We start from the raw sequence: 15,924 nt of genomic DNA on the forward strand, positions 1-15,924 counted from the left end.
GCTGCAATAATCATACTGTGTAGTCATAAGTTCACTACAGATGATATCAATTAGTTCACAGAGTTGAACAAACAGCTTCATTTTGGTGGCTTAAGACTACATTCTATATTTTTGCCATTTAGCTGAATTATGCCTAGACCGCTAGTGGCATTTATAGAAAAGCGGAGAATCCCTCTAATTTAGCTGTGGCTTGATAGCATTCACATTTTGATTTTACAGAGGCAGTAACTCTCAATAAGCCCCTTTGTACATATTGTAGAAATACATGAGGAGAGAGGAGTAATAGTTGCTGTGCAGTAGTTTGTAGTTCCAGTAACGAGAGAAAAATGTTTACCTGTTAGAGTCTTCATCCTGTAGAGCGACTGGTGGTTTGTCACTGAGCCTCTGTGGGGAAAAGTGTGGAGATGGTGAGCGCTGCCCCTCCATGCTGCCCTGTCCTGAGGGTCTGTAGGAGGAAGCCAGGGGAGAGGAGGCAGGCTGAGGATTGGATGTTGATAGATGATGTACTGCCCCTTGTCCTTTGTCCACAAGTTCTTTGCCCTGCTCAGAATCTTCTTTTGCAGAGTGGGTGGGGACAAAGGCGGAGTTAGGATTAGTGTTAGGAGAGCAGAGGGCAAAGATTTCACTCTGAGAACTGGTGACGTTCTCAGGTGGGGGAAGCTTCTCCAAGGCAGAGGGCTTCTTCCTCAGTCCAAATGACAGCTCGGAGTGGATGTGGTCCTCTGGCTGAAGGAAGGTAGAGTCTGTGAGAGCGTGAGAGGCAGATGTTTGTCTGTGGTTCACAGTGGCAGAAGCTGCTCTAGGTCTGCAGTCAGGGTTGGCTCCTGTCATGGATGGAGGGGGTGGTGTTGGGTAATGCTCAAGCTCCGCAAGCTTTTCTCTCAGTTTGTAGACACTGTGCCCTCTGTCAGACAACCTGAGGAACACAATGGAAAGCTTTTAATTACACGGCAAGGCAGCACGGACTATCATCTGCAGCTCTATCAAATAATACACTGTGGCAGAGGCCTCGTTCATCTCTCCTGCAGCCGCTATGATTAGGACTGTGCCAGCATGACAAGACACACGCCTCCCTCTCTCCTGCAAGCCTCCTCCCTGAAGCTGGCAGCCTGGAAAGGAATATTTCTCTTCCCACAGAGTCTGTATAGACGAATAAATAATCCTCCTGTGCAAAGCAAGAGATTTGGAAACTGCCTGGTTCCCAGTTACCCATTTGGTCACTGTTAGGGGATCACAGTGATCACTGGAGGCCTAGGAGTGCACCACAGGAGCTTTAGTGATTGCTATTGGAACCTGTAGTTGTTCTGGTGATGTGCCCATGTCTTCAGAAGTGCTAAAGCATTAAGCCTGTTTTACCAGTCCTTTCACTATGCAACTTTATCCGTTTATAAAAGTAGAAAGCCACAACAGCATTATACAGATAGATTATGATTAAATAGAGCATAGAAATAATTGTAAATCAGAAATGAGTGTACCCACTTACCCTAACTGATGTTTTACGGCCGTCATTTTCCCAGAATACACGCAAAAAGTGAGTTTGCTGTCATATTTTTCTCTGATGGAAGAAACCTGTTGATATCTTTTTACACCTGTATCAATAACACAATCTGGGTGGAGCACTTAGCTCATCTACCAGACATCTGAATGACAATAATATGTGGGTGCACGGTGTCATATGGTGTGACTCCGACAGTTAAGGTTGCTCAAGATGGGATATTCTACACCTTTTAATGAGTTTAGATAATGCAGAGCTGAATAACTGGTTACAAACCTTCAAGTCATATTCACTACGTCACTGTACATACTTTAGGAATTATTCTAAATAACTGAAGCGAAAGACAGTCATGTTTCAACACTACAGGCTAATAACACTATTAAAAACCTATTCAATCCCTATTACAAATATCTATGACAAAGGGCTAATCTAACAATTTATGGAGTCCCGCCATAATCCATAGAGTGGCAAAAGTATGAACCGTTAGGATTTTTAACTCATTTAAAAAGGGGAAATTGAGAGTGAGCCATTTCAAACAATAGGATGGCAAACAGGCATATGTCTGACAACATGGGTTTGTAGAAGTGTGTCGGTTTGAACAAAGGACATTTCTAAAGGCGTTAGAAGAAGGACTGTTGATGCTCACCAGGCTGGAAAGGGTTACAAAATAACCTCTTAAGAATTTGGACTCTACCAGTCAACTGTGGAGTGGAGATTTTGTACAAATAGAGAGTATTTATCACCACAGCTACCCTCCCCAGGAGTGGTCAAGCAACAAAGATCCCACAAAAACATGTGGATAAGCCAGAAGACTACTGCAAGAATTTTCCAAGGAAAGAAGAGACCAAAGTATAACTTTTTGACTTGAAAAGTTGTTGGTGAGAACCAAAACACTGCATTCCTTACAGGGGCCTTATACTAGAACCTTAGCCTGGTTTCCAGTAAAATGTGGTTGGGAAAAAAAAGGTGTATGTTGAAGCTGTTCAGTAATGAGGGATTGGCCTGCTGGGGGTGTGGGGTCACAACTCTTACTGACATTGTCACACACAGTGGGAAGTTTTCACAATAATTAAGTGAACAGGTTTAATTTGTTTCCTAATTTTTAAAAATTGGGCTCCCTGTCTCTGGTTTTACCTTTGCAAAGTGGATTTATACAGAAAGAACAGGAAATTCTGAAGGGTCCACAAATTTTCAAGGACCACTCTACTATATAACTTTACAGTTGATGAACTTTTTTTAAATCTGTTAAAAAAAAAAAAAACTTTCTTGAAGACCCACCGGCAAAATAAGGTGACTTGGAGCTTTAAAATTAAAACAATAATATTTCATTGTTTTTAAAACCTTTTATATGGGATCATCAAAGGAACAAATTGAATAATTACCACACCTTAACCCTGCCCATAAAACAAACCAAGGAGGTTTGTTCCAATGTGACTAAACCATTTCACAAACATTGAGAGGGTTGTTGAAACCTCTGCCCCATCATACATAACATATTCACCTAAGAAAAATATGTATTTTCTCGTACAAGCTTTGATAAATTGGCCTGTGATCCTCTCGCGCACTAACCTGCTGTTACACTATGTTGTCTACGGCCTACATCTTGATTTTTGAAAGAGCCAACAAAAGTTTCTCATAAGGTAACAATCTCACAACAACAATGCTGATGAAAACATGATGGTGAACAAGTATAAAATTTACAATGGAGACTATCTTAGGTCAGCATTTTTAGTGCGGTAGCATACTAGGTTTTCAAAAAGTCAGTTTGGCAGGTATTTGTCATCTTAGTATGGGAAAACCGAAACTCTGACATATTTCGATGTGTCAAAAAGTCAGAGGATCACCACTGTCAGTATTAAACCCTCTCAGCAGCATGAATTTCTGTTCGCAGTTTTGTGACACTCCAACCTCGACCCCCTATAGACCCCTGGTGCTCATGTAGCTACAAATGCAATCATTTAAAGTACCAGATCTTTTCTGAGGATAACTTCATGCCTTGGGGCTGCCACTCTGAACTTGGTTCCTCATTGCATTACGAAAGAGGGCTAAAGAAACACTTCCTCACTGTTACAGACGTGCCTTGCCTACACCAATAAGCCTCCAGTAAATGAAAAAGCGCAGCCAGAGAGACTGCTTATGTTGTCACAGCTGCTGCAAGTCAGTGCCACTGGAATGCCTTGATAGATTAAAGACTTCACTGTTCCTCTACAATCTCACTGACCTAATTCACAGATGAAGCTCACAACCAGAAATCCAATAAAATACAACAGTAAATATGCAGAAAGAATGAGGAGGACTTTGGGAGGAGGAAAAAATGATTGAAAAGAAAAGCACACTGTTTGGAGTATAGTGATCCTTAGATTCAAAAATTACATGCAAAGACTGTATGCTGTATAGTAAAGACAAAATACCACATAAACTACATACACGAAGTACCACTGTCATAAGAGTGGTGTACTAGGAGTTTATGTCAAATAAGATTTACTCACCCTGTGGCAGCATTAAGCTGTTCAGCAGGTTTACTCTCGCTCTGGGAATATTTTGTCTCCGAATTTCTCTCAGGACCTGGAATCTTCTGTAAATAAAGTGGAACAAACACATAGTCCATTATGCAAAAATGCAGTCCACAAAAAAAAGAGGCTTCTAGCTATCCTCAAAGCCAACTTATTGTCTCATTAATTATTGTAACCAACTCATGGCGCAGCTTTTTTGTTTCACTCTAGTGAAAAAAAAACAGTTGAGTTGATGCCCCTCTCTCTTCCTTAAGTTAAAGGTGTGTCAATGAACAAACATGGATTAATATTTGACTTGGCTTTTTCCTTTGTTCCTTTCACTGCTGTCAGCATGTCTGTTTGTCTTAATGAGAAGTAAAGCTACCTCGAGGGCTTTATACAGTTGAAAATTACAACAAAGAAGCGCTTTTTCCCCCCTGTTATTTGAATAATACCTTTAAGATCATAAACAGTCAGACTTTGTTCCTCACCTGCTCATACATATCAGCTGAAGGAGAAGATTTGGACCTTGTGTGGAAACAGTTGGTTTTCGTTCTTTCCTCTGGTCCTGGATCTAGGATATTATCAGCAGACCCGTACCGCCCGGAGGCTCTTGTCTCTGAAGATTTCTTCTGTGTATTCCACGTTGCCTCATATTCAGCAAAGGTACCTAGTCTTTGTTGTTCTAGGACAGACAGCTTGTGAGCAGAGTAGGGAACCCTCTGGGTCTCCTCAGTGTAGTCTTTGCTCTTGATCCCTTTCTGTGTGTCCTTTGTTGCAGTGCTTAAGGCGAGATCTCTGCCTTGGCTCTCAACAGAGAACCCCGGATTCCCACTTCCTTTAAAAAACTTCTTTTGGTCTGGTGAGCGACTTGCATTTTTATTGCCAGCAAGATCTTTTACCCCAACTTCATGGATTTTGTCTGGTTCAGAGAAAGACCTTACTTTCTCTTCTGCAGTAAATCGCTTTCGCCCACCAATGCGACTCACCTGACCTGCAGCATGCCCTGGTTTACTTGTTACTGGCTCTGTGACGGCTGGCATATGGGGGACATCTTTATGGGCCAGTGGTGATGGTGGGTAGTTAGATAAGATCTCGACTGTAGGGTTTTCCAGTAAGACAGGCTCTAGGTCTCGCCTCCTGAAAGAGGTGGCCTGGAGCACTCTCGCCTGTGCTTCCTTCAGGTGGTCCTTATATGAGTTGGTATATGTGGAGGTACTTTCAGTCCCACCCTCAGCACTCTTACTTTTCTGTAAGTTGGCTCTTCTCATTTGGATTTCGTTCCTTAATGTGGTGGCAAAACGATCCCCACGTTTCATGTTCTTGCTTTCAAGGGACTCCTCAGAACCTCCTGTTCTCTCATCTTGGCTGCGACTATCCATGGACAGTGACTGTAGCATGGGGGTTTCCTGAGGGCTGATTTTGTTACTCAAGTGGCTGTGATGTCTCATGTCCTGAGGCAATTCTCTGATTTGCAGTGGCAGAGCCCTTTGTTGTTCAGACTGTCTGCTAGGTGGATAACCAATATATTGAACTTCTGCATTTTGTGTGTTTGGTCCTCTCTGACCTTCCCTATCATCAGAGTTAGGTATGGAGGGTTCCACTGCAGTAGTAAGTTGGTGCTTGCTGTAACCATTACTATCTTTACTGTTCAAGGACTGACGTTGTGGCAGAGGATACGTAATTTTTTTGAGCATCTGTGGGCTAAAAGAGTTCCGCTCAATTCCAGGCTGTGTCAGGTCTACACTTGTGACGCTCTCCCGGTCCTCTAGTTTTCCTGACAAAGGTTGTGGGTTGGGCTGTATGGGCTGGCATGTTGTGACACAGTAGTATCTGCTCTGTCCACTGCTGTCAGTGTTTTGGTCAGTGGGGGTGGTAGACAGGGACGTGCTTAAGTTCCTTCTATGGCTCTGACCAAAGTGTTGTGCAGAACCATTAGTGGGCAGTTCCTGCATGCTATAATAGTAGCCTCCTACACTCTGTGGCTTTGGTCCAGATGAAGGCCACGGCTGAGAGTGAAAAGTACTTCTGTCACTATGGTTTCTGTGATGGTGAGGTTGGCTTTGATTAGCATCACTGCTTGACATTGAGTAATGGTTGTTGGAGAATCGGTTGTGACTGGATTTATCAGAGGAAGTGTAAATATTGTCACCCTCATTTTTCAGAGATTGTTGGTGGCTGCTGCGATTTTCAGTGGAAGCCTTACAAGAAACATGTGAATCAGGTCCTTCAGGCTGAGTTATAGCCAGCCCCCTTTCATGTACCTTAGTCACAGCAAAACTATCACTGCGTGTGGGTGGAGGGGGAGGTGGAGGAGAGGGGGAAGCAGTCTTCTTTACGTCAGGCACATGCCAAACCGGTCCAAAGCTGGTTCTACTTGAAGTGGAATGGCGGGAGACAGCCGGCTCCTCACTCTGTAGAGCGTCACCGCTTGCATTAACTCCCGGAATCTGAAAGTAGGCCACCCGATCATCCTGTTTGACTCCCTCAGTCACAGTATTTTTGCCATTATTGTGCTTTCCTCCTGCATCCCACTGGCTGACTTTATAGAGCATGTTCTCTGTTGAGGTAGCACTGCTCTTTGAGAGGGTGTAGTCTGGTGTCCCAGAGCTGGTGGAGAAAGAGCTGTAGGCTGAATCTCGTTTCCCTCCTCCAAGGTGCTCCATACTATTGTTGGACTTGGCAGATGACAGCTGACCGGCGGGGTATGGTTGCGAGACATGTTCTAGACTGTCCATGCTGCCGAGGGAGCTAAACTGCTCAGACACTCTGCGCAGGTTTGTCTGCTCCCAGCTAGTGGACAGATCGGTTGAGGATGAGCTGGAGGTACAAAGAAATGACAAAGTGTCATGGTTGTAATCTAGTTAAAAATTTATTCTAATCTGTTACACTTTCATAGCCCTCTTATGAAAATCAGAACTAGATCTAAATTATCTGCTCTGCTTATCAAGCTATCACAGAAACACTAACAAACATGGCTTCAATGTACTAAACACATTTGACAAAGGCGAACACTTAAAATTCACAACTGTGTGTTTATGTAAGGTGCTAAATACTTGGTGACAAACAGTGAAACTGCACCCATTTGAAAGAAACCAATAAAGATCATTGGGCAAAAAAAACAAAACAACAACAAACACACAAAACTTTAAAATGGTTCAGCATGCTTATTTTGGCAGCTAAGAAACCTATTTGGCAAAGAAAGCCTGAAAGTGTAAAAGGCAAACTTCAAGATCCCAAAGTTACCTTGCATCATATCTGGTGTGCCAGACTGCCGTGGTTGGAGACTGTGTTTTGGCACTCTCTGATTGGTTTTCATTAAACTTGATGGCATGCCAGGAGTGAGGCCTGTTTATGGGTTCATTCCTCCTGCAACAAGGGCAAAATGACTACATTAGGAACCAGACCATTATGGAAAATATGTTTGTGTTTCCTTATAAGAATGTATGTCACTAAAAGTACAGGTATAACTACTACCGCAGTCAACGAGTACAAATATTCTTGCTGCATCTACATCATGGCAGTGATTTGCAGATTTGACTCCAAAATTACTAGATGAAAACGGTTTGTGAGCTGAAACACAAACTTTGTACAGTTGTCAGTTATGCATTAAAAAAAAATAAAAAATAAAATAAAACATACCCTTTAAGGCAGTTCTTTCTGAATGCATGTCAGAAGAAGGTAAACATACAGCATAAAATGGCATAAATATATGCTAAATATAATTAAACTTTCTTATCATATAGACATAGATGGGATGAATATCTTTCATCTAATGGCATTAACAACATGACAATCCAAAAGAACTATTTACCAGTGCAGGCAATAAACCAGATGAGAGAGAGAATTCCCATAAGAGGAATGAAGATAATGAATGATTAATATGATCATGAGCACAGGGTGCGGAGAGGGAAGGAGAGGAACAGGTACTACACATGGCAATGAATCCACAGAACCATACCTCATGGAACTTCGCAAAATCTTCGTAAGAAAGCTTCTTGCCACATGTACGTCATTTTCTGAAGGCATTTTCTGAGCTACAATATCCACCATTTTCATACTCCTAGGCAGCAAAGGGAGGAACACACACACACACTAAGCACTCACCGACAACTAACTCACATTTGATAACAGAAGACAGGACAAACACCACCTGCTGTAGCATTTAGACTGTAGTTTCAAAATTTGTGTGCAATGCAGACAACTTAGTGTGTTGGTCTCAAAAGCTCATCGGGACAAAAATTGCATTATTAGAAACTGCTCTAAATGTATCACTCTATAATATAAACATCAGGCATAACATTATGACAACCTGTGCAATTCAATGCAATCCAATACAGTGGCTCTGCCTTGAATTCTACTTTTACAAGGTTATAATTTCCCAGTTTTTACGTTGAAACTGTCGGAAAGGTGATAATTCTACTATGTGTTTATTATGTGAGATCAAAGTGGGTGGTGGAGTTGTACTTAGGTGCATTATAAGAAGAGGTGGTTCTATTGTTTTGGCCATCTCATTCATTTTAACTAAACAAAACTGTAAGTGGTTGCTGATGCATGGTGTAATAGCTCCCTCTATTGGTCAGACTAACATACAGCCATGCAATTATAGCCTTACGTTTAATGCAAATATGGGAACACCCCTACAAGTCTAAAGTACTAAATACTACAGTTTTCCTCTTCTATTTAACTAGATATACAATATATGGCTTAGATAAGATGGTTGTGCTCCAGCCTTGCGCCATATGGTCCCAGGGGGAACACAAGCCCAGCATGGGGCAAAGGGCTTAATAGAACTGAGAATCTCTTACACAATCAGATCAGCCACATCACCCCTCAGTCCAAGCTGTCGTCTGTCTTCCAGACACCCTCTGTCCTCAATGAGGTTTAAAACTGTTTCATGAGTCATTTAATATTTTGTGGTTACACGTGTAGTGATAAAATTAATGTAGTTTCTGAAATTAATAGGAATAGGATTAATTAATAGGAAAATTATTTTATAATTATGTAAATATTAGTATACATTACCATGCTTTGGAGAGTATCCCCACAAATGTTGGGGTAGTTAGCTTATATTGTCATAACCTTGATAATGTAAGTTTATTACATAGTTAAAAACTTTTAAAGTGCTTTAGAAATGGTTTGAGAGGCCTTGTCTTGTAATGTTAGCTTATTGGTTTGCTGCAGTGATTATTTAGACCCTGCTAACTAGTTTTGCTAAGAGGGAAGTGGAAAACAATAGTGTTATATTGCACAAGAATTTCGGACAAAGCTTTACTTGCTTTTATTCTCACTCGACCCAAAACTTGCCCTAGAGAGTCATAAGGCCAAGAGGTCATGTCCCTCAGTCACCTTGTCTAAAGGCCTTCAGTGATCTGATGGCAAGAGGTCCCAACAAGAGTTTCCTTGTAAACAAACTGTTGGGTTAAGAAAAAAAAACAACAGGGTTATATTTACAATTTTTTTTAAGATTGAGACAGAGATTTGGTTAAGCTCAGCAAAGTGGGACACTGCCACAAAATTAATTGTGAATTAGAATTTAGACCTATTTAGCAGACAAAGACAAGCCAACATGGAGCTCAGTCTTCCTTGTCCTCTCACAGTCCGTGTTCTGGGACACTAGGAGCTAGCCACACATGGTGCTTGCTATTGGTATGCAAATGACCATGGTTTTATTAGGCCTATCGTCAGGGCTACAGCTGGGCCAGCACAGATATGCTAGAAAAGTGAATCAGTTGGCTGGAATGGGGGCAGGGGGAGAAGCTGCTTTCTTCGATCAGTTAAGAGTCTCATGTCTCTTCAAATATGTCTGATACAACCAGTCCATATTGAAAAATAGGCTGTTTAGCAAGTCTTCTTTCGAGACTGTTTGACAAACTAACTGCCAAATAATTACTAATAACTTGAACGTTGAGAAGCTGTAGAGAATATTGTTTAACCTATAAACCCTTTCCCCATTTTGTTTGGCAATGCCAAGTCTGAAATACTGATCATGGCTTAACCTAAATGATGGATAACCTAATACTGAATGATAAGACCAAAACAATCACAACAATAACAGTATTAGGGTCAAATTAAAGAGCAAGGAAATCCCCCAATTTGTTAAGAGCCCTCCCAATTATTTATCTCCAGTATGAGGTATTTCAAATACGTTTTGCTTAGTTAAGTTCAACAAGCACAAAACAAGTGAATAAAAAAAGTTAATTTAGACTCACCAAACACGTGGATGAACGGATTCAAAATGGACACAAAGAAAGACACACTATACCAAAGAGCACAAATGAATGTGAGACTGGAGCTCAATTTCAAAGTGAGAGCAGTTATACCTGAGTCTTGGTCAGGCATCACATTCCACAGAGACTTCAAAGACAAGCCAAAATAAAAAGACTTGTAGGTCGCTGAGCATCATCACACAACTCCAACACTGGTCCACACAACTCAAATATTATTTTATTTGAGTTGAATAAAATCAACACAGAATGGTCAGTACTAAACCAAGTCTTCCAGCAGAATTAGTTTGAATGAAGGGGGAATTTCCTTCAGGATTACAGGCGTTTTTTTTCTCCTAAGAGGGGGTGGAAAAGTGCACAGAGAAGGAGGAGGGCTATTGTCCCAGCCAGTCCCTTTGGAGTATTGCCGTACCTTGCCTCATCTCATTGGCTCTAAGGGGCCAATATGTAAATGATGGAATGCAATGCCGGACTCCTCTCTTCCCTTCTCCCCTGTTGTGTAGCAGACATGCATTTCAGCCATTACTATGGCAACAAGTTGATCTCTAGGGTATAAGGGCACCCAACCCTCAGGGAATGAACACATGCAAGAGCCCAAGTGGGGATATCAGCAACAGGCTGCATACAACTTTGCATTAAAAATGAAAATTTTATGTAGGCCTAGTTATTATTTTAGGTGGTATTTAATTGTGCTTCTTTGTACGCTTCAATGAATGTGTGGAAAAAATATTGAAAATATTAAAATATTTGTTAATTCTATTAAGTGGTTTACGAAAATGTGAGCTCTGTACAGCTTTATTGAAGAATTAAATCTCACTTCACATACTGTATGGTGGTACATACTAACATTGCTTAATTTCATTTGAAACACTTTAAAAGGTGTGCTAGTGTTAGCCAGCCTTTCTGAAAACTAATAAAAGGGAAGAGCTAAAAATTAATAGCAAGCTGTGCCTACTCTGGGAGACAAGTGTGTTTGGTAAATGTTCCAAAATACTTCATATTTATTATTTTGGAATAGATGGATTGTCAACCAACGTGTTTAGGAAGAAATATTTCTGGAGTGTCTGCAGATTTCAATGGATAAAAGCATGAAATGTTATCATATAAGTAATCCTATTTGTTCGAGTCTGCTTCTGAAAATGAATGAAATGATCCAAAGTGACCTTTTATTTGCAGAGTATTGACTACAGATCACAAATTAACCTTCTAATGAACAACTACAGCTATAATTCAAACGATATGTTTATTTAATAACTTTTTTGCCAGTTTAACTGTTCAGTCCCAATTAGGAGAAGAGCACAGAGATCATAAACATAGTTATCTAAATTATATGTTTTCCTTATTAAAATATTTTGGCAAACACGCAAGAGGTCTAGTGACAGATTAGCAAAGAATGGTCACAACCTAAAGCTGATAGGAGGGCAATAATGTTCACAGTGATGTGTTTTGAAAGAAGCAATCAAGCATACAAGGTAGATCAAATGCATCCTTTTCTTCAAGTTAGCATTATCCAGAGTTTTGATTTGTTCTAGGTTTTTCTGTAATAGTATGTTTCTTGTACAGACAGAGGTTTGTTCTGGTGTAACATCTGGCCAAATGAGCGCAGCATCACGTACAGTATTATAGGTCAGAAAAATGCTGAGGTTGTAATCACTCAACCAGCACGTCACAGGTGAGCTGGTGGATTCCATTTGATGCCAGAGGACCGGACAAAAGGCTTCTTTAACAGACCCTACAATCAAACCAGTCTTTTTTGGAGGTTGAGAGAGGTGAACCATGAGCAGCACATTCCTGAACTGAGTTGCATACCAGCTGTCAGGTCATTGGCTGTCATTGCTGACCCACAGTCCAGAAACACCTGGAAAACTTTTGTCTGAGGGTCGAAATATTCCTTGTCTACATCTGACCTACAAGTTGTCCCTTGTTTTAAAAAGCACCCATCATTACAGTTACATCTTTCAGTGGGGTTATTATTCAATATACTGTGGACTGCAGCCATTAACAAATCCCTATCAGTATCACATATATTTGTGTGAGCCAACATCAACAAAACTGTCAACACTGTTGTAAGGTGTGAGTAGTTATTACAGGTTTATGTAATGTCAGACCTGACATGCTCTAATTGTTGGTCCCAGAGGGTACAATGTGTTTTAAATATTTGGTGTAGCTGCTGGGTAATGACAAAATTTTTTAATGTTAGAAGTTTGCCAGTGATTAGAGAAAAACACTGCAAAAGATTGTAAAGATTAAAGTGAAGGTGTGAAGACCAGAGGGGGCAGTAAGGTGCAGAACTACTTTAGCTTAGTCATCATTGTTAGTAAAAGGTTCACAATTTTGGAACACAATACCTTAAGGTGTAAAACCCCAACCAGAACTCAAGTTTTCATTACATAACTGAAACAATTGCTGAGAAACAAAAACAAACAAACTAACAAAAAAACAGTTTTGGCTGGCTTGGTGGATTCACACTGGTTAAGTTCATACACTTATGTGTGCACTTACACTTTGTGTATATCTGTCTGTGTGGAGCAGCATATGCATATAGTTGGGTTTACAACAAGGAGTCCTCACTCTTGTCTGAAAAGCCCAAAAAAGAAGACGAATTATTCAAAACCTTATTCAAAGTGAAATCAACTTCAGTGACTTCCTGTCCACTCACATGGCAATAGAACCAACCAACAAGAAACAGAGGCATGTAGTCAAGACAGGGCAACGCTGAAGTATTTAAACTATGATCTAAGATCACCTCAGCTGAGACCCAAACAATTTTAAGAAATCCACTAATGACAAGAATTCATTGTACAGCATTCCAAACATAGGATTATGTAGAAAAACAAATACCAGTAAATACAAGCCGCTGTACTTCTACCCCCAATGAAGGCTCTCACTGTAAGTTCTGCAAATAAGCTTTTCCACAGATAATGGGATTGTGTACCAAGCTCTGTGCAGGAATTACACATCTACCACTGCACTATAGAGGTGTTATGGTATTGAAAACTATATTTTTGCTACCTCAACAACTTGTAAAAAGATTTACCCCTGTGATCCAGAAGACAATGTCACTGCCAGTGCTAAATAATAAAGCATGTTATTAACTGGCGCTTCTGTAGCAATACCAGAAGGGGGAAACCAAATGCCACAACAAACATTGTGCATCATATTCAAGTTTAATCATTCACTCTGCTGTTAGCTTTGTGTACTGCAAATTTCTTAAACAGGAAAGAAAGCAAATCAAAACTGCAGGGGACCTGAAAGAGAAAAACCTTTGATGACATTATAATAACTAGAAGTCAACTTAGAATTTGCCACATTTAGCCAAATTACAACTTCTGAGATAGCTAAGCATAACAATAGCACACAGAAATGCACACAGATGCAAAGTCTTAATGTGGGACAATTATAGTGCTCGACTATATGCAGTAATTAGTGCTGGCAGTTTTTTAACAAATTTAGCACAAACTGTGCATGGTTCATTTTTTATTTTCGCATTTGTTTTTGCTGAACAAAACGTTGAACATTTTGAACATTACTTCATTTGTTAATCTAAAGTTAAAGCACATAATGTACAACAGTTTTGTCGAGGCATGTGCAAAGACAACAAGATGCATTCCCACAGATAACCACACCTATCTTTTCTCTCCAGTGTCATGTGGCAAGTCTCTCTTCTTTCCCTCTCCCAAATGACAGAACAATCTCACATTAGTCACTGCATGCAAAATACATGCCTTGCTAAATCAAGCTCCTCCCTTCTGCTGTAAAGTCTGTAAAGAAACCACACCTGTAGAGAGGAGCAGGTCCTGACAACTTCCTGATCTCTGTTCAACTATCCAATGTTATCCATGACATGAAAAGAAACATTTCATCACTAAGACCTGGATGCATAAGCACGGGTTAAGCTGTAGACAAACATGAGGGGTTTCACATGGTTACAGGTTGTGATTTGGACTTTTAGCCCAGAAAACCTTTACAAACTCCAACACCAGTTCTCTATTGAACATGCCAACTGCTGTTGGATGAAGAAAGGAAGAAATTGGAATAGAGTTATAGTTCTGAGGTTCTGCAAAGAACCACTATCACCCTGCTGTATTCTAAATCAGACACAGACTTGTTATTGTGGCTTTGGAAAATAACTGACTGGAGATGCTATTTAAGACGGCCAGAACAAAGTAAAACTTTCAACAAAGACAACCAGAAGGAACTAAGAGCCCCGTGGGACTAGAGGTCTCTATATAATGCAATATGAACAATAAGATTTGTGCTTGTAAGGAAATGTCTTTCTCCATTTAGAATAACAAACATACTCAGATGACAATACCCAGATGATTTAATGATGTTGCTTGCTCTTCTGTGGTTTCATCGACACACCATTAACTTCTCCCTCTGAAAATCTTTAGTGATATTGGTACTGCGTATATGTCACTGTGGGTTAAAACAGTTTATTTACCATTTAATTCCTTATGTGCTCTACAATCCTACATGCTGGTGGGCTATTTGCAGCTCTTTTATTCTACAGAGACACACCTGTTGGCGTGCTTGCTACTTAGTAAATGTAGAAACAAATACGAGCATGTTAGACCAGATTGTACAAAGCTTAAAATCAGATAAAAACCACACTACAGAAACCAAAAAGATGTTCCAACTGCCGATTTAGTCTTACTTCTGTTGAGTTTAGGACTATATAAAATGTAAGCATTTATTCTACATTAGTGCTAAATAGATATGTCTAAATTACCAAAAGTGAGCAACAATGAGCTTTAAAGTAATGAAAAGATTATACTTAGGTATAATAGGTTCACTTATTAAATAATGAATCAGCTTCAAAATATCTATGTGGGTGAGGTTGCAATTTAAATAGCGTAGGTAAACAAATGTCACAAATCGTTACGGACGGCAATTTACCCTTGTTTCATGATCCAATAAATACACTGTCTATTCAGAGTAAAACACAATGAGTAAGACTTACAGCCACATCCTTGTGGCAGGATAAATGGTGAGTGGACTTCCTTGTACACTAGGATTTGTTCAGGGATTACGTTATGATATGATACAATACAGAAGGAAATGCAGGCAGCTGAACGAGAGACAATGAAACCAGTGTTTTACACACAAGGCCATTTGTAGCAAGGCTTCCAGGACACAGCTGACTAATGATTTATCAGTTAAACAAAATATGAATACTAAACAAATCCATGGAGTCGATAAGTAACAAGGGTTGGCTTTTGACATAAAAGTGAATATATTCATTTACTGTAGGTTTACTGTTCATCAGCAGTGTGTTCTGTGGAGACTAACAAAAAGTTAGATGTGTGGAACAAATGTGAATGGCTAAGAAAACAATGCCAACTAGCAAAACCTATCACAGAGAGTGAGAGACCAAGCTATGAGCAGGGCTACTGAACTGATTAAGAGGAAAAATTAAACTCAGTGCCACATTGCATAGTTTGCATGATAACTTCCCCTAAGCTGTCCTTCCACACCTGCCTGCGTGGGATCTAACGAAACCAAATTATGTCATTTACAGTCGCTCTTCCTTTTTCTAACTTGATCCAATCATAAACTCTCATTGACTGCAATATGACACAACCTTGCAAAACAGGACCGTCCGGTTACCAAGATGTCAACAGTGACATCTTAGAAATCAAAAGAAGTGCCGACTGAACGGCAGACTCACTACACGCACAGCCAAAAACACTGTGATCCTCCGTCACTT

General features: G+C 40.2%; 1 protein-coding gene across 5 annotated transcripts in view; it reads right to left on the minus strand.

Moving 5' to 3' along the window:
• The window catches only part of shroom2a (shroom family member 2a), a 32,713-nt gene that overhangs the window by 4,706 nt on the left and 12,083 nt on the right, over positions 1 to 15,924 (minus strand). For 2 of the 5 annotated variants that reach the window (XM_067513648.1, XM_067513652.1), the window contains 5 exons: positions 7,949 to 8,050; positions 7,234 to 7,356; positions 4,479 to 6,807; positions 3,985 to 4,070; positions 335 to 916 (listed from right to left, as the gene is read on the minus strand). In XM_067513648.1, coding sequence (XP_067369749.1) covers positions 335 to 916; positions 3,985 to 4,070; positions 4,479 to 6,807; positions 7,234 to 7,356; positions 7,949 to 8,050 — 3,222 coding nt within the window. Of the gene's footprint in view, positions 1 to 334; positions 917 to 3,984; positions 4,071 to 4,478; positions 6,808 to 7,233; positions 7,357 to 7,464; positions 7,629 to 7,948; positions 8,051 to 10,310; positions 10,503 to 15,924 lie in introns of those variants that run through there. The other 3 variants (XM_067513650.1, XM_067513651.1, XM_067513649.1) reach the window with 3 other exon arrangements.

The sequence above is a fragment of the Channa argus genome, chromosome 8 (assembly GCF_033026475.1).
Source record: "Channa argus isolate prfri chromosome 8, Channa argus male v1.0, whole genome shotgun sequence".
NCBI classification, from domain to species: Eukaryota; Metazoa; Chordata; class Actinopteri; order Anabantiformes; family Channidae; genus Channa; species Channa argus.